Source organism: Callospermophilus lateralis, chromosome 7 (assembly GCF_048772815.1).
Source record: "Callospermophilus lateralis isolate mCalLat2 chromosome 7, mCalLat2.hap1, whole genome shotgun sequence".
In the NCBI taxonomy this organism is placed as follows: Eukaryota; Metazoa; Chordata; class Mammalia; order Rodentia; family Sciuridae; genus Callospermophilus; species Callospermophilus lateralis.
Genome location: NC_135311.1, coordinates 141,190,873 through 141,209,830, shown reverse-complemented (window position 1 = coordinate 141,209,830; position 18,958 = coordinate 141,190,873). Strand labels below are relative to the sequence as shown.

The window sequence follows — 18,958 nt, the reverse complement described above, 5'->3', positions numbered from 1 at the left end:
TAGCCCAATCTACACCTGTGGAGCCTAATCCCTTGGAACCTCTTTCTATAGCACGACTGGAAAATTTATCATGTAGGCTTGGTATTATTAGTAACTGTGCTATTCTATCTCCTGGTGAAATTACTGATATACCATTTGGAGAACTGGCTATAATTTTTATTTCACCTTCATAATCGGGATCAATTACCCCAGGACTTATCATAAGTCCTTTTAGAGTAGAAGAGCTGCGTCCCAATAATAAGCCTACTGTTCCTTTGGGAAGAGGTCCTTTCACCCCTGTGGGAATGATTTGAACTCCCATCTCTGGAGTTAGTACTGATCTGGCGGAGGCGCAGATGTCCAACCCTGCGCTCCCTCTGGTTTGTCTGATGAGGGATCTGATGGACAATGTGTCCTGGGCACTACCCTGATAGGGTTGCTGGGTTCCTCCAGTGTCCTGGGCACTACCCTGATAGGGTTGCTGGGTTCCTCCAGTGCTCCGTATATTTGTGGTTTTGGGCCCCGGAGCATTGGGCCCCCCTGTCCATTTTTTGGCAATGGAGCCCAATGCCTTTCTCCACGATATCGTGGATAAACACTTGGTCCTTGTTCGTTTTTTGATAATGGAGTACCCTCTATGGTGGTTTGAGAACGGCATTCATTAGCCCAATGTCTCCCTCTACGGCATCGTGGGCAAATACCCGGTATTCTACTCCTTTGATACCTAGTTTTGTTAAACCCTCCTCCTATGGGGCAATTCCTTTTAAAATGCCCTGTTTGTTCACAATTGTAGCATGTTCTTGGCCTGGAATCTAAAGCCTGTTTTACTGCAGCTGCCACAATTTGCCCTTGTTCATTAATGTCTCTGGCATCTAAAGCCTGTTTTACTGCAGCTGCCACAATTTTCCCTTGTTCATTAATGTCTCTGGCATCTAAAGCCTGTTTTACTGCAGCTGCCATGACTTGCTCTTGTTCATTAATGTCTCTACATAATTTAATATATGTGTTTAAATCTTCATGTTTCCATGGTCTAATGATATCTCTGCACCAACGATTCGCTTGGTCATAAGCCAGTTGTTTTATTAATGGCATTGCTTGTTCTGTATTCCCAAAAACTCTGGTGGCTGTTTGAATAAGTCTATCTACAAATTCAGCATAAGATTCATTAGTTCCTTGTATTATCTTAGATAATTGACCTTGTAAACCTCCATGTCCTTGTAAAGTCTTCCATGCCTTAACTGCATCTACAGCAATTTGTAAATATACACCAGGATCTGTATATATACCTCTCTGTTTAAACAGAGAGGGGGAGATGTTGAGAGCCACAGCCGAAGGGGCTCCAGCAAACTTTCAGACTGCCAGCTGATGATTGGCTCACAGTGGCCCAGCAACACCTAGCTGATTGGCTCCTCTGTGGAGATGCTCATTGAGCTGTATCCCTGCCCTTTCAGACTGGCAGTCTGAAAGTTTGCTGGAGCCCCTTCGGCTGTGGCTCTCAACATACACCCCTTACCGTCTCGTCTTGGCAGAGAGCACAGTCCACCGCCACCTCCAGGAGAAGGGCTCTGCACGGGCCCCGCCCCTCCCAGGCCTCCGCCGCTTCCCTGGCCAAGTCCGGGTCAGTGAGGTGCCCTGGGGCTTAGGCTTCTCCTTGCTGACTCCCTAGGGACTTCCCAAGGCACAGGAACCTGCTGTGGGGACAGTTCCCATCCTGCCCTCCTGCCTGGCCTGGCTCTCAGTGGGGAATCGTGAAGAGGCAGGAAACCCCTGGGTGCACTGTGCCAGGGGCCTGTCCCCAAGATGAGAGCCAGGGGTGCTTTCCAGTGGTGCCCACAGAGTGACCTCCATGTGGTGGTCAAGGTGGGCCTCAACAGGAAGGGGCTGTAGTGGGCAGGTGCCCTGCATGGGAAGGGGTTCGGAGGTTGCCTCCCTGTGGCCACCTGCCAAGCCCATCACCCGAGTCTGAGGTGAGAAAAGTGCCAGGTGAGCCCATGAGGGCCAGGCAGGGACAGCCCCCCAGACTCCACAGTCACCGAGATCCAACTGCAGAAAAGTCTGAGACACTGTCATGGCCGAGAGCATCCCAAGGAGCCCAGGACAGAAGGTGACGTGTCCTGGGTGGGGACCCGGGCCAGGCACAGGATGCGTGGTGGACTAGCAAGATCTGGGCAAGCTGTGTTGTTGAGCACGTGGTCGGCTGTCCTGATGTTGACCCCCGAGCTGTGACAGGTGCACAGGGACCCAGATGACCCACAGTGGGGCTGGGAGCTGAGTCCCAGGAACTCTCTACACTCTTCTTATTTTTGTGTAAAAATTATTCTAAGATGAAACATTTGTTTAGCAAGCTCGCTGAAGTGGGTGGGGGGCAGTCCCGATGCACTGGGTACAGGGTCCTGGGGACTGGGTAGTAGGACCAGCAAGTTTCCCCGGTGAGTCCTGTGTACCAGGTGAGGGGTCCTCCTTGCCAGACGTGGGGACTCCACAGAGGAAGATGGACTGACCAACACTTGTCTGTGCTGCCCCCCGAGTCCTTGAACGCACCTCGGGTTGTTCCTAGCTCTGCCCTGAGAACTGTCGATGCCAGGCACCTGGTCTTCTTAGAAGGGAAGGAGAACACAGACACCTGTTGTAGTGTCCCCTGGGCAGGACCAGCACACTGGGGGTGGCAGAGTGGAAGCAGCAAGCCCAGGCTTGGCTGACTCCCCCAACACACAGCTCTGACCTCTCAGGGGCTCAGGGCCAGGGTGTGAAGAGGCAGGGGAGCGGGAATCCACAGAGAACTGGGTGGACCGGCCACCTGCTGCAGGGCTCTGAGGTCTCGTCCCACCTTGAAGATTCTGAGGTGGCCCCTGGCTGCACAATCCCAGGGCTCGCCCAGCTCGGGTCCTCCCTGCCCCGGTGCCCCAGCATGCGAGGGACCGGCAGCCTCTAGAAGGCCCATGCTCGCTGCTAGCCACAGGTCTCCATAAGGTGTGACCCTGGGTAAAGAGCTGATTTTCTTCCGTGAGGAAAACATACGGAGGCAGCGAATTGAACCTCAGTTCTCTGGGTCTTCTTAGGAGATTCTTGGGGAAAGGAAATTTCAGTAAGAATCTAAAAGGAAGGAAAGCAGGACTGTTGCACACTAGAAAGTACGGGGAGACGGGCAGCTCCCCCTGGGCACGGGGTGCTGGCCGGTGTCATTCTTCATTAGAAAAGTGTCCATCAGAGGCTGCCAGGTGAGCCCACCCTGGCCGGGCCCTGCAGGGCTGCCCTTGAACAGGGAGGGGTCCTGCTCCTTCCTGGAGTCCCAGTGAGCACTGCGGGAAGGCACCTGCAGGTCCAGGCTGCCCATGTGGTGGTGTCTGCAGGTCAGGGAGGCGGTGGGGCCTCCCTCTCACCTGCCGGCCAGGGTCTAGAGTCGGCTCGTGCCCACCTTGGCCCCTCAGCACCCTTGCACACACCCCTCCTCTGCCCGTTGCCTTTCTTGGCAATGAGTTTTGAAGGTCGTGTGTCGCGTGGACCCTAGGAAGCAGTCAGGCCAGCGGTCTGAGGATGCTCTCAGGGCTACGCAGCCACCGCATCAATCCCAGTGGCTCCCGGCCTCCCCACCCTCAGCCACAGCCCACTTCCTGTCTGGATCTGCCTGTTCTGAACATTCTGCACGGAGCAACCAGCCGACGCGCAGCAATGTGACTTGCTGGGTTCCCGAGGGCAGTATATTCAGGGTCCATCCTGTCCCTGGCCTATCCATGAACAATGTTCTGTTGTGCCCAGCTGTGCGCCTGGATGGGCGCTGGGGCAGTTTTCTCTCTGGGTCACTGAGGTGCTGCCTTGGACACCCGTAGGCCTCTGGGAGTGAAGCTGCTGGGCAGCGCTAACTCCGTTTCCAGGACTCACCAGCTGCTTCCCGCCGCCCGCGTGCATTCCCACCACCGTGACGGGCTCGCCCCCTGCAGCACTGACCACTGTCCACCTTCTGCTGGGTGCTCTCCTTGTGGGTGTGAGGCCGTGACATGTTCTTAAGGGGTCTGTGGATGGTCCGGAGTTTGGGGAAGCTGACCCCACCTCTGCCTGCCTCCGGGGCCACTACGGAGGGCAGCCGTGCTGCGGGGCCTCCCTCCTCGGGTGTGGGGGTCCCCCACCTCTTGGTGCATGGCTGACAGCACCCTGGTCCCTCCCTGGGTGAGCCCCTCCAAGACGGCTTCCTCATGAAGTGAGAGCAGCTGGGGGCGTCCAGCCCTGCGCAGGTCAGAGAGCATCCTGGGCTTCGGCCTGGTTCAGAGCTGGCGGGGGCCGCGGGGAAGTGGCGTGGCTGCTCAGGGTCCTTGGAGGGCTGCTCTCCAGACCAAGAAATTCCTGATAGCACTCAGGGCCAGGCTGGGCCCGGGGCCAAGCAGAGTCCGGGGCCTTTGGCCCCTGTACAGGGCCCCTGGTGCCCGTGCGCAGGCCACGCATCAGCCTGGGCCTTCCTGGGGGAGCAGGTCCCTGCAGGGCTTCCTGGATGCCGGGGAGGGGGGAGGCTTGGTCCTGACTCGCCCACCAGCCCTCTATTTTCCCTCTGAACAAATGCGTCACTTTAAAAAGAAGAAGCTGGACTTGGGGAGAAGCGAATCCACCTCCCCTGCCACGTGGCCATGGCTGGTTTTCTGCATAACAGCTGGGTGTCTAGGAAATGAGGGGTTTCTATGGTAACCAATTACAGCCCGTGATTGGTGAAAAATCACAGAAATATCCTGTGTGTGAAGTTATGCCGGGGAGGCAGGCCCAGGCTTAGGTGCTGTGGTTTTAATTTCCTGGGGCGATATTTCTCCAAGCCTGGATGGCGGCAGGTGTGCCCTTGCTTGCTCTTAGTGCAGCTTGCTGGTGGGGCCTGGGGCCTGGTAAGACCTCGGGAGTCCTAGTGGGGCCTGGAAGGAGGGTCTCATGGCTTCCTGTGGGGCCTGGTGGGGCCTGGAGGCGCCTGGAGGGGCCCCGTGGGGCCCGGTGGGGCCTGGTGGGGCCAGCACCTACTCCAACCAGAGTCTCATTCCCCTGGGTCCAGACTCCCACCCAGCTGCACAGGCAGGGGAGAAAGCTGTGTTTTCAACCATCTCCCACCCTCGCTAGGTCGCCAGCAGCCCCAGAGGAGCTGCCTTTAGCACATGCGGGGTCTTTCACACTGACCTAGATGTCCCCGGGCAGTGATGATGGCCCTGGTCCCACAAGCTCGGCTGCTTGTGCAGGGAAATTGCACAACACAGCAACCCAGGGCGGAGGCATTAGCATAATGAACACTTCCTAATTTCTGGAGCAAAGCACTTTGATTCTGATTAAAAAACCAGGGCCTTATTATTTGGGGATTAGCCCTTTTTGATAATTAATGCTCATTAATGTGAGGTTCTTTCTGTCAACATCTCAATGACCCCTGGGGACCAGCTCATTCCCAAGTGCTAGGAAGTCTCGGCCCCAGAGGGTTGTACACACACTGGGACCCAGTTACAGTTGCACACACTGACACACTCCCAGACACGCCTTGCACACTCACTGACATGCAAGCACAAGGGAGTCTCACACGTGGGCACGTGCGGGTGCACATGGGCAGATGCAGGGACACACGGGGCACAGCAGCACACTCCCCTCTCACACCGACACACAGGCACAGTGTGCGTGAGGCTGACTCACATCTGCAGACACACAGTCACACGCATCTTCACACCCACACATGCACACGGTCTCTTCCTCGAGACAGGCACACACAGGATTGTCGAAGTCACACCCAGCACACACGCTGCACACGCTGCTGCACAACGGTGTGTGTGCACACTCGAGAGGGTGCTCACACTCACCCCAATCCCGTCCTTTTTAAAGTCACATGACGCCTATAAGGAAAAGTGGCCTACGTGTCCTGGAGGCTGGCCGCCCTGCCCACCCCCACCACAGCAGCGTGGAGTTTGGGGATTCATTTTAACTTTCAGACCTGAGGTTGTGACAAGAGCTGAGTTTGAATGGCACCTGTAATCAGTCCTCAGTTACCTGAGCCGTGGGAGAGGGCACGTGGGCCCACGTCCCCCAGCCTGCCATGTGGTTCTGTGCTGTGCTCTGGATGTTCCCGTGGCGCTCCAGCGTCCACCTTCCTGGAGATGGCTCCAGGCCTGTGCTCTCTGGGGACTGCTCTATGGGCCGTGGACACCACACTCCCCGGAGCTCCGGCCTCCCCAGCTCGGCCTCCCCCAGGCTCTGCAGGGCTTGGCCTTTCTCCAGCTCCCAGGGCTTAGGAGGTAGACAGAAGGCTTCAGAGGCCACCTGCACCCGGGACCAACAGGGGTGGAAATGTCAGCAGGACCAGAATTCGGCGTCAGTAACCCCCCAGCTTATCTGGAGCAGGTCCCAGGTCCCTTGTGACATCGGCAGAGGCCCAGCCCGGGCGGCTGGTGTCCAGGGAGGAAGGTCCTGGCAGCTCTAAGACAGTCACATTCCCCTCAGGGGCCAGGGCAGGGGCCAGGGGCCTTGCAGAGTGCATGCAGGTGGTGCTCAGCGGCCACCGACTGTCTGCTCCTTGCCCGGCATCTGCCTGGCTGAGTGTCCCCGAGTCAGACCTCGTCCCACCCAGGCCTTGGGAGAGCCGATGGCCGATGGCAGTGAGCCTCTTGTGCTTCCTAGAGGAGAGCACCTGGGCTTGGAGTCCGGCTGGAGGCTGGCCAGTCCTGTGGCTCTCAGTCTGTGTCCTCTTGGTGCCGCCTGTCATTATGGACAAAAGGAGGGGACTGGCAGGTCATCGGGTCATCACATTGGGGGTGATGGGGGTCCGTTGGGTCTTGGTCCTCCCCCCATGAGATGGGCCCCGGGGTTGTCAGCTGGCTGGGTGCAGCTCTGGGGACCTGGGGGCACTGTCTTCTCAAGGTGGAGAGGGAGGTGCTCCAGTGACCTTCAGAGGGAGGGGTTTGCCCTTGAGGCTGAGCTCCTCCTGCAAGACTGGCCTTGTCCTGGTGGAGGATGACGTCCTGGCCCCGCCAGAGCCCTGCCCGCCCTGCTGACCACTCTCCTCTCTCTCCTTCGCAGCTCCATGTCCATCCGCTGGCCGGGCCGCTCCCTTGGAAGCCATGCTTGGATCCTGATAGCCATGCTGCAGCTTGCTGTGGATTTCCCGTCCTGTGAGTCCCTGGGCCCAGGCCCCGAGTTCCGGCTCCTGCCACGACCACCGCAGAGGCCCCCGCGGCTGTGGAGCCTGAGGAGTGGACAGCCGTCTCGGCTCCCTGCCCCTGTGTGGAGCCCTCGGGCGCCCCGGGCGGAGCGGGCCCATGGGCAGGTGCCCCGGGCCAGGAGAGCCCACAGGCCCAGAGACCAGGTGGCCTCCCTCGTGCCCAAAGGGGGGCTGGCCAAGCCCCCAGCTGCTGCCAAATCCAGCCCGTCCCTCACTTCCTCCTCCTCGTCCTCATCCTCGGCGGTGGCCGGAGGGGCCCCCGAGCACCAGAGTCTCCTGCGGCGGGGGAAGAGGCACGTGCAGGACACTGGTCTCAGTAGCTTCGACTTCAGGGGCAGCAGGCCCACGACAGAGACAGAGTTCATCGCCTGGGGGCCCACGGGGGACGAGGAGGCCCCGGAGGCCAACACTTTCCCGGGCGTGTATGGCCCCACCACGGTCCCCATCTTACAAACACGGAAGACAACTGTGGCCACCACCACCATCGCTGCCACCACGGCCACCTCCATCATGCTGCAGACCAAGGGGGTCACTGCCTCCCCGGATCCCCGGAGAAGGGTCCCCGCTGGGGCTAGCACAACGGAGCCTTCCCCCAGGCCCAGCAACCACGGGAAAGACAGCAAGCCCCCCCGGATTCTGGGGGAGACCTCAGGTAGGCGGCCACCACGGAGCTTTGGGTCTGTCTGGGGGCTGGGGCGTGTGCGGCTGGGAGGGAGGGACCCTGAGATGTGCAGGGCGGTTCACAGGGGGCCAGACTGAAAAGGAAGAGGCCAGGGGTCAGGCGCAGGACCGCAGGGAGAGATGGTGTCCCATGTCGGGGACGCCCGGGCAGTCAGCAGGATTGGGGAAGCAGGTGGACGTGAAAGGGGGGCCTCCCTCTTTCCCATCCACCTGAGAGTGGACGCGGACACTGGTGCTGCCGGAGCAAGGCCTGGGCGGAGTCCTGAGAAACCTCCAAGGCTTGGGCGAGGCCAGGAGCCGGCAGCTCCCTGGAGGGCCCGGGGGCCACCTCAGCCACCCCAGCATGGCACCCGTGGCTCTGGTCAGAGGCTCTGAGAGTTTGACCTCAGTAGACACAGGAGGTGCCCCCCTGTCACCTCCTCTGAAGACGCCACTTGCTGTGTGGCCGTGGATGAGGAGTCAGGTTCATTGACTCCTAATTACATTCGTTATTACTAAAGTTAAACGCCCAGCCGGCATCACAGGGCTCAGCAAATCCATCCACAGTCCACTGGCTGCTGCTAATCCAGCCACAGATGCTTATCTCGGGGAAGATTTATGCTTCTTCATAATATAATCTGGTACTAGATTAATTTGTTTAGCAAAGCAAATTTAAAAGGGGGAAAATGTGTGTGTTTGCTCCTAATGCAGAGAAATGTTGATTCTGGAAAACGCCGCCGGACGGCAGAGAAGGGAACGGGCCCTCATCAGGGGCTGAGCAGCTTCACTAAGTCAAGGGAAGAGGGTGAAGAGCAAAGGCTGAGATGATTCTCCTAACTGGGCTCATCACAGTCCAGCTGGCCCTACCTAGTTTAATTAGATCCAAGCAGGAGTAATTCAAGTTAGACCCTGGGAAGGACTGGCTAATGACTCTAAAGTGAGCTATTTTCTTGGGCTCCTGAGGGCAGGCGGTGTAATCTCCTTCTCTGTATGAGCTTCTGAGTGGGAGGGTGGCAGGAAAGACCCCTGCAGACCCCTTCAGACCCCTCCTGCCTCAGCAGTCATCAGGGTTGGCCTGGCCCCACGCGGGGTGGAGCTTGGCCGCTGCTCACGCTTCTTGGGACCTGCGCAGCAGGTACCTGTGGGCTCCCGGGCTGCCGTCTGGGAAGCTGCATGGCCCCTGCTTGGTGGCTGCAGCATCTGGGCAGGAGTCTGGGCTCCACAGCATGTCACTCTGTGACCCTGGGCAGGGTCTCGATGTCCTTGTCCTCACCATCAAACCCAGAGCCTGCAAGGCTCTCCTCTGGACAGTGGCTGTGAGGATTCAGCAGGTCACTGCTGAGCGTGGAAAGTGGCCCCCGGTGCCCAGGATGGCCCCACACGTCAGCTGCTTTCACGCAGCAAGAGAGGCTCGGAGGACAGAGCCACAGCTGTCAAAGGCAGAACCAGCCACCAGGGATTGAGAGTCTTGTCACCTGAGTCACACCCAGCCTTGCCACTCGCTCCTGGGGACACCTTGGACCCAGAATCCGGCCTCGGACATGACCCCAGCATCCCCCAGATGGCCCACTGTCCAGGTCAGGCCTCTGGGATCAGGCCTGGGGATCCGCGGGGTCTACTCCTGCTTCTGTGGAGAGATGTAGAGGGACAGGCAGGTCCCACTCCTGCTGCCTGGAGCACAGGCATTCCTGGGGACAGATGGGGTGGGGAGGGTGATCTAGGGCACTGTGAAATCCCGCAGAACTAAGGCTCCAAGAAATAGCCGCTACGGTTGTCGGAAAGCCCCTCCCTCAGGAATCACCCTGCAGGTGGAATAACTGGGACATTTCTCCGGATTTTAGGATAATGGTTAAGCCCCTCGCTACCTGGCTTCATAGTCCTCATATAGCTGTGTGACCTGGGCAACCTGCTTGTCTGCTCTGTGCCTCAGTTGGACAGTGGTGTTGACCATCTCCTAACATTGTCATCAAAGGTTAAAGGAGACAGTGCACGTCATGTGCTAACCTTCTGGTGCACGGGGCCCGCTCAATCAGTGTTGGCTGCTGTTAATATGAACAGAAGGATGGTGATGGTGGTGGTGATGGTGATGGTGATGGTGGTGGTGATGGTGATGGTGATGGTGGTGGTGTTGGTGATGTTGGTGATGATGGCAATGATGGTGACCACAGTGATTATGATGGTGGTGGTTTGGTAGTGGTGTTGGTGGTGGTGATGATAATGCTATATACTAGTAATAGTGATGATGATGTCATGGTGGCAGTGATGGTGGTGGTGATGGTGATGATGATGATGATGGTGGTGGTGATGGTGGTGATGGTAATGCTATAATACTAGTAATTATGATGATGGTGGTGGTGATGTCACATAATGATGGTAGTGATGTTGGTGTTGATGGTGGTGGTGATGGTGGTGATGTTGGTGGTGATGGTGGTGATGGTGATGTTGATGGTGATGGTGGTAGTGTTGGTGGTGATGGTGGTGGTGATGGTGTTCATGTTGGTAGTGATGGTGATAATGATGGTGGTGATGGTGCTGGTGAGGGTGGTGGTGATGGTGATGGTAATGCTATAATACTAGTAATTATGATGATGGTGGTGGTGATGTCACATAATGATGGTAGTGATGTTGGTGTTGGTGGTGGTGATGGTGGTGGTGATAGTGGTAGTGATGGTGATGATGATGATGGTGGTGATGGTGGGGGTGGCACTGATGGTGATGATGATGGTGGTAGTGTTGGTAGTGGTGCTTGTGGTGGTGATGATAATGCTATAATTCTAGAAATTACAATGATAGTGGTAGTGATGGTGGTGGTGATGGTGGTGGTGATGGTGGTGGTGATGATGGTGGTGATGGTGGTGGTTAGGGTGGTGATGAGGGTGGTGGTGATGATGGTGGTAGTGATGGTGACGATGGTGGTGATGGTGATAATGATGGTGGTGATGGTGGTGGTGAGGGTGGTGTTGATGATGGTGGTGGTGGTGGTAGTGATGGTGGTGATGTTGGTGGTGATGGTGGTGGTGATAATGGTGATGTTGGTGGTGATGGTGGTAGTGATGGTGGTGAGGGTGGTGGTGATGATGGTGGTGATGATGGTGGTGATGGTGGTGATGTTGGTGGTGATGGTGATGGTGATGGTGATGGTGGTGGTGATGGTGGTGGTGTTGGTGGTGGTGTTGGTGGTGGTGATGATGATAATGCTATATACTAGTAATGGTGATGATGACGTCATGGTGGCAGTGATGGTGGTGGTGATGGTGATGATGATGATGATGATGATGGTGGTGGTGGTGGTGGTGATGGTAATGCTATAATACTAGTAATTATGATGATGGTGGTGGTGATGTCACATAATGATGGTAGTGATGTTGGTGTTGATGGTGGTGTTGATGGTGGTGGTGATGGTGGTAGTGATGGTGATGATGATGGTGGTGATGGTGATGATGATGGTGGTGATGGTGGTAGTGATGGTGGTAGTGATGGTGATGATGATGGTGGTGATGGTGGTGGTGGCACTGATGGTGATGATGATGGTGGTAGTGTTGGTAGTGGTGCTTTTGGTGGTGATGATAATGCTATAATTCTAGAAATTACAATGATAGTGGTAGTGATGGTGGTGGTGATGGTGATGATGGTGGTGGTGATGATGGTGGTGGTGATGGTGGTGATGGTGATGGTAGTGATAGTGGTGGTGATAGTGGTGGTGAGGGTGGTGATGAGGGTGGTGGTGAGGGTGGTGGTGATGATGGTAGTAGTGATGGTGACGATGGTGGTGATGGTGATAATGATGGTGGTGATGGTGGTGGTGAGGGTGGTGTTGATGATGGTGGTGGTGGTGGTAGTGGTGGTGGTGATGGTGATGATGATGGTGGTGATAGTGGTGATGTTGGTGGTGATGGTGATGTTGGTGGTGATGGTGGTGGTGATGGTGATGTTGATGGTGATGGTGGTAGTGTTGGTGGTGGTGATGGTGGTGATGGTGTTCGTGTTGGTAGTGATGGTGATAATGATGGTGGTGATGGTGGTGGTAGTGATGGTGGTGGTGATATTGGTGGTAAGGGTGGTGGTGAGGTTGGTGGTGAGGGTGGTGGTGAGGGTGGTGGTGAGGATGGTGGTGATGATGGTAGTGGTGGTGATGATGGTGATGATGGTGATAATGATGGTGGTGACGGTGGTGGTGAGGGTGGTGGTGATGATGGTGGTGATGGTGATAGTGATGGTGGTGATGGTGGTGGTGATGGTGATGTTGGTGGTGATGGTGATGTTGATGGTGGTAGTGTTGGCGGTGATGGCGGTGATGGTGGTGGTGATGGTGGTGGTGATGGTGTTCGTGTTGGTAGTGATGGTGATAATGATGGTGGTGACGGTGGTGGTGAGGGTGGTGGTGAGGGTGGTGGTGATGATGGTGGTGATGATGGTGGTGATGGTGATAGTGATGGTGGTGATGGTGGTGGTGATGGTGATGTTGGTGGTGATGTTGGTGTTGATGATGGTGGTGGTGGTGGTAGTGATGGTGGTGATGATGGTGGTGATGATGGTGGTGATGGTGGTGATGTTGGTGGTGATGGTGATGTTGGTGGTGATGGTGGTGGTGATGGTGATGTTGATGGTGATGGTGGTAGTGTTGGCGGTGATGGTGGTGGTGATGGTGTTCATGTTGGTAGTGATGGTGATAAAGATGGTGGTGATGGTGGTGGTGATGGTAACGATAATGTCAGTTGCTATTAATGTGCTGATCTGCTGCTACCAGCTTTGACAGATCATTTCACAGGTCCCAGGGCCTGTCCCTGACCTTGGTGCTTTCTGCAGAGGTGTAGCTAGAGCTCTAGCTGGGAGCTGCTTGGGATGGAAAATCACCTGGCGTGGATTCGCAGAGGCACGCAGCTCAGCCTCTCTCAAGTGCTGGCAGAGGATGGACGTCAGATGGGTCAGAAGTTCGCCTGAGGCTCTATCAGGAGGCCCCCAGTGTGACTCGTCTGCCTGTGTCAGCCTCTTGCCTGTCATGCGCTGCGTTTGGAGTCACAGTGTCTCGTAGGAGAGAGCCAGAGGGTAGTTCCTTGAGTGCTGGTCTTAAAGCTCATGGCGAGTGTGTGCGTGTCAAGGCGCCTGGTTCTGGTTACTGGACAGGCCACGGCAAGGAAGCCTGGCCCCGGCCTGTGCTTAGCAAGGTCAGTGCTCGGGAAGGATCTCGGACCCTGCCTGCTGGCACCTGCCCTGGGACTCCCTGGCCTGCTCAGATGAATCTAGACTTCCCCAGCTGAGCAAGCTTGGGGCTCTCGGGAGGTGCACCACCCACGAGGGGCCATGCAGCCCTGCAGGTCCCAGTGTCTTTCAAGGCTTGTCTCCATTTAATCAGTCATGTGTCCGTGACATCCAGCAGCTCAAGGCTGCAGCAGCTCAGATGTCGCTTGAGCCCTGCCTGGTAATTTTTACATTGCAATTCACTCATGCGTTTTCCCAAGGCTAGTTGGATGGTTGCTTTGTCCGTGTCACCAGGGGGCCTTCAGTGTCCTTTAGGCATGTAAGCAGGGGTGCTGGCATTACTTCCTCTGCACCTTGATGGCCAGCTGACCTGAGCAGCGGTGGGGGCCGGCCAACCCTGGGAGCGAGTCCTGTGACAGTGAGATACCTCCTAAATGCCAGAGTTGAGTGGAAGGGAATCCGCGGAGAGGCAGCGGGGAGAAGCGAGCTCCTTCCCCTTCCGTCGAAAGCCGTGGTGGCAGCTTAAATGCTGAACCCCTTTTAATTAAGTTGCTGGGTGTTTGCTACCAGGAAAGTGAATCTCTCCTTAATTTAAAGATATTGGAAGCAAATGACTCATGAACTTCAAAAGTTTTGAGTCGCTTAATTGGGATAAGAGCATCACAGAACAAATGAGCGGCTGGAGGTCCCGGAGCACCCTGGACTTCGCAGACACCGAGGCTGGTCTTCAGCGTCTTCAGTGGGACGGTCTCAGTGGCAGGGGTGGCCTGGCACATCCTGAGGGCCGCAGTTCTGGCTGGTGACCAAGGACACACTGAGCACGATCGCAGGTGGAGACGGGTGCCAGCCGCCAGCCCTGTGCTTCTGCTGAGCGGAGCCGAGTTCACACCCAGTGGACGCGTGGAGTCCGCCCTGACTCTGCCCGGAGACTCCGCTTCCTTTCCTTCCCATTCCCCATGCGCCGCTCTGGCTTAACGCAGTCAGTGCCTCTTAAGCGTCTTTGATCCCCAGGGCCTCGTCCTCCTCGGCAGAGCGGTAGAGACAGGGCCAGTTCTTCAGGGCCCGGGAAGGCCACTCTCCAGTGCTCCTTTCCCTTGCCAGGTTCTCAAATGCTGCTGCCGCCTTGGGTATGTGGCAGGGAGGGGCCTCTGTGACACCCCCTCCAGGCTCTGATCGCCTCTAAGGGGCTGTGGGGTCACTGGCCGAGCAGGTGGGGAGGGGCCGTGCCAGTGCTCCTGTGGAACGTGTCTTCCCTTGCCTTGTGGGGGACACGCAGTGCCGGAAGGATGACAGAGCCGTCGGACGTTCTGTGGATTGAATTTATGATTTCGTCTGCGTGCAGGGGAACAATCCTGAGCGCTGAGATTGAATATTAGACAGAACACCATTTTTAGAATTTTTATTTGACTGTGTTAAAAGGACCAGTTTTAGAATTTCTGGCTTCTTGATCAATTATGCAATGAACCGCCAACTTTATACTTAGTCGGTGCTAAAGTGCCCGCCCGGGTAGGAGGGCGAGCTGCTGGGGGCATGGGGCCTCTCCATCTCTTCAAGGGGTTTAGACGCTTATTTGGCCAAGCAAGATAGATGAGGATGCATCCCTACAGAGAGAGCCGATGGGCAAGGACAGTGCAGGAAATGTCACGAAGCCAGTCTCATCAATTGTCCAATTTTTCTGGCAGCGGTAGTCAGAGGAAGAAGAGTCTGCTGTGGGTGGCAGGGGCCAGACCAGGCCTCCAGGGGCCAAGTTCTGATGGAAGGAGTGGGTGGCCCAGGGAGAGATGCTGTGCAGAGGTGGCAGGCGGGTGGGCAGAGTGGGCAGAGCCTCCACAAGTCTGGATCCTGCGAGGAGCTGAGTTGGGCTTCAGCCCTGGAACCCAGGGTCCTGGCCCCAGAGGCTGGAGAAGACCCCCTGGAAGCCCCTTTCCCAGCCCTGAACTGTTGTAAGGCTGGGTGGCCCCTGGATGCCACCTGTGGACAGCTAGGGCAATGGCCTGCCCAGGCCCCTCCTCATTCTCTTCTCATTACAAGGTGAATGCTGGGGGCAGGGTGCCCTCCCAGGGTGGCCCTCCTCATGTCCAGGGCAGGCCGTCCTGAGGGCCTGACAGTGAGCTCAGTGGTTGACAGGAAATGCTCTGGACTGGACTTTAGAGCTGCCATTTGGGGTGATGAGTAATCTTTCCTTAGGGGTCAACCCTGTCCCAAGCCCCCAGGAGTGGCCTGCCTGGTGACGTGCAGTTGGAAAGGGGCCAACGGGCACGCTCCTGCAGAAGACGCAGCAGGCGAGCTCCGGGTGCCGCTGGAGGCCTCCCGCCAGCTGCAGCCGTCCAGGTCCAAGACTCCACCAAAGTCACATCAGACACTCGGGTGGTGGACAGAGGCGCCCTCGGCAGGAGCGAGGCCTCTGCTCTGGACGTGGGTCAGTGAGTCTCTGTCCTGCAGCCTGCTGCAAGGCTGTGAGGATCAGCGTAACAGAGGAGGAAGCTTTTCCTTCCAGAAGTTTCTCTCTGCGGGGGGAAGCTGCAGTTTTCCTGGGGACAGAGGCTCAGACTTGGCCATGGAGATCCTACTCGGGGGACACCTGGTGCAGATGAGAGCGCCTGCCCGGCCACTGCACCCAGGCTCCCCACCGTGGCTGGCCAGCACGCGTCCTGGGCTGTGCTGTGACCTCCTGGGGCCTCGGCCTCCTGGACTGCGCGGTTGGGAGGTGGTTTCTCTCACGGGTTGTTCTGAGCCTGGATCAGGTCGACCGTGGGAAGGGCTGATGCCATCGTGAGCATCCGGAGATGCTAATGGAGTTGAAGGCCCAAGGTCACCTGCAGCCACCTGGCCTGGACTGCGTTGGGGAGATGGTGCCTGAGCAGGGGATGTGCCACTAGGTTTGTGTGTCCTTCATACCCTCGGGGAGTCACCCTAGGTGAACGGCTACCCACTGCTTAGGACTGTTCCGCCCCATCACAACCCTCTCTTCTGTGGCATCCAAGCTGCCCAGGAAACCATCAAGGGCCTGCCCTCGGCTGCCACCACGCGCAGTTTCCCTGAGAACCGGGCCCTGTGGTCACATCTGTCCTGTATACGGCAGCACACAGAGTCTCGTCCTCCTCAATGAATTGGTCATGTGACAGCCACGTGTGTCCCCTCAGTTCTGAACACCCAGCCTCCCAAGAGCCTCTAGTCTAGTCCTGAGCTCCAGAGGCAGCCTGCCACCCAGGACCAGCCTCAGTCTGTGGTCTTGCTCACACCCTGGACTTTGAAGGCCCAGCCTCCCTCTGTGTCCCAGTGCCCTGGGCTGCCCTCCAAGGCACCCTGGTGGCAGAGGTTGAAACAGTACCAATTCCTCTGCACAGCTCCAGGGCAGAAGCCCGAAATCCAGGTGCCACAGGGCTGTGCTCCCTCGAAGGCTCTGGCGAGGGTCCTTCCTCCTCCACCAGCTCCTGGTGGCCCCCAGCAGCCCTTGGCTTGTGGCTGCATCTCTTCCATGGTCTCGGCTCTGATTCCCGTGACCCTGGTCCCCATGTCTCAGGGTCTGCCCCTCCTAAGGACACCGGCCATTGGATTTTAGGGAACTCCTGGAAAATAGATGACATTGTCTTGACATTCTTATCTTAATCACGCCTGTGAAGACCCTTTGTCTAGGAGAGTCATGCACAGGGTCCAGGTGTTAGAGGATGGACATTCTGTGTTTAGGGGGCCCTCTAAGCCCTCTACAATTGGAGGGGCTCTCAGCAGCTCTGGCTGGGGTGGGGAGGGTGGGGGTTTCTCCTGCAGAGCCCCCCACTCACCCTGCTGCAATCTGGGCTTTGCTGGAGAGGAAGGCAGCTCCAGGGAGGGCACAGTCCAGGGCAGAGCTGCCCACAGGCCAGGGAGCCCTGGGCCTGGACACAGCAGGGCCTGCCTTGCTGTCGTCACAAATAAGACCAAAGTGCTCCACTCCCGTGGCCTCGTCCTCTGGGCCTGTCCTTCATGTAGTCTGGTTCCCTTACTCTGTCGGAGCCTCTGCCCAGCAGCCGGAGGACCCTCACCCTGTCCCGGCCTCCTCTGATGCACAACCAGGACTGGCCTTGCTCCTGGCGACACTCAGGCTGCCCGGGAGGTGACCTCGACAGCCCCACACTCTGCCTTCTGAAGCCCAGGCCTAGGAATCCACGTTCCACCAGCCCCCATGGGACCTGGGTGGACATTTAGGATGAGTGGACCCCAGACCCAGGGTTGGCTTAGTACGAGAGCGGGACATAAGCCCCCCAAATCCTGGTTGGTGTTGGGTGTCAGACCTTGGCCAGCTCAGGCACCTTCAGGCCCCGGAGGGCGGACACACCAGGGCCCACTCAGGCCTCCCAGGCCTGCTTTTGGATGGGACACCGTCCCCAGCCAGCTTTCAAGGGGCAAGGCCAAGGGCAGTGCTGCTTGCTTGCTGTCTCACTGGGGGCCTGGACCGTCCAGTCCCTCCTGGGGATTACCAGGGAATAGAGGCCTCCCCTGGCCTTGTCCACTACTGCGGCAGGCGCTCTCCCTGTCCCGCTGTTGCCGGGAGCTTCATGGGGTGGACACAGGAGGCTGAGCTGAGGCTGGGCAGGGACGGGTCCAGAAGTCTCACATTCCCAAGATGTCCTGCAGATTCACGCCCCATGTTCCTGTCCCTGGGCCTGTGTCATTCCATGGGCAGTGACCCCGAGTCCTCTGCTCCTCCTTGGTGCAGTGCTGGCCCAGCCCCCAGATCCACCCACTTCCCCTTGAGGCCCCCACCTCTGGGCCCCCAGGGAATTGGTCTCCGTCATCTGGAACTTGCTGGAACGTCTCGTCTCATACACTGGCTCAGCTGTGTGGCCCGGCTGCCCCTGCCCCGGATCCCCTGGGGCATGGTACTTTCCAAGGGTGTCCCCTCATGCGGGGACTCCTGAGGGGCAGCCACTAACCTCCACCCCAGGTCCCGCAAGCCCTCAGGCCCCGACTCCTGCACTGCGTCTGGGCCACGGCCAGCTCCCACCTGCAAGTTCTGGGCTTGGGCACCGCTGCCACGAGGGGTTCCCAAGTGCCATGATGCCTGGGGTCTAGACCTGAGGTGACAGGAAGAGGAAATGAAGGGGGAGCTCTGGCAATGGGTTCTGTGCTTACAGAGGCTCCGTGGGCAGGATGCAGGGGACACTGCTCCCCAGGACCCTGCCCTCCTGCTCTGGGCACGGCGCAGGGCTGGGTGTGCTTGTGGCCATCCGCTCCTGGCCCGTCCTCCCACTCGGGTCCAGGTGACCAGTGACACTGTGCCAGCCCAGGCTGTCCCAGGCCTCAGGGGGTCCTGACCAGCAGGGTGGAGCAAGGCTGGGCTGTCCAGGGGGACTGCTGTGACGAGCAGCAGGTGGGAGGTCACTTCAAGACTGGTCCCTAGAAGGTCTCAGATCCTGGGCAGAGTCCACTGTCCCCTCCCATTCCTCGCCAGACACACGGGGCCTGTCAGGTCCCTGCATGGGCAATGTCCTGCCTGTTCGTGGTGCCCTGTGCCTGGCCCGTGGCCATGTGAGAAATCTCAGCAAGAAGACATCTAGCAACAGGCTTTCTCTCTGTGGGACACCAACCTCCCTCCAGAGTGTCATGAAGCTCGGACAGGCTTGTGCTCTCTGCTGGTCCTCTGCATGCTCATAGCTGACCCTGGGTTCCATCCAGGTCAGCCCCAGCTGCGTTGAGGCACAGCCCTCATGGGCTCGCCCTGCACGTGCCGACTCCAGGTTAAGACTTTTGTCTTAGGACAGAAGGGTCTGGGATGAGCCTGGACAAGGTGGGCGAGCTCTGCTAGTGCTGGACTCCTGGAGCAGCCATGGGGACATGCGCGTCACAGTTGGGGTGCTGTGTGCCCAGGGCCGGCAGGCGCCTCCTCGCGGGCAGAGCCCAGTGTGTCCAGCTTGTCTGGCGGCGGACCCTGAGTGCGGGTGTGCTGGATGGTGTCCCACCGCTGACCTTCAGGAAGCC

General features: G+C 57.8%; 1 protein-coding gene across 1 annotated transcript in view; it reads left to right on the top strand.

Annotated features, from left to right (window-relative positions):
• The window catches only part of Ajap1 (adherens junctions associated protein 1), a 68,181-nt gene that overhangs the window by 9,912 nt on the left and 39,311 nt on the right, over nt 1–18,958 (top strand). The window contains exon 4 of the mRNA XM_077110094.1: nt 7,000–7,793. Within this exon, the coding sequence (XP_076966209.1) occupies nt 7,000–7,793 (794 nt within the window). The remainder of the gene's footprint in view (nt 1–6,999; nt 7,794–18,958) is intronic.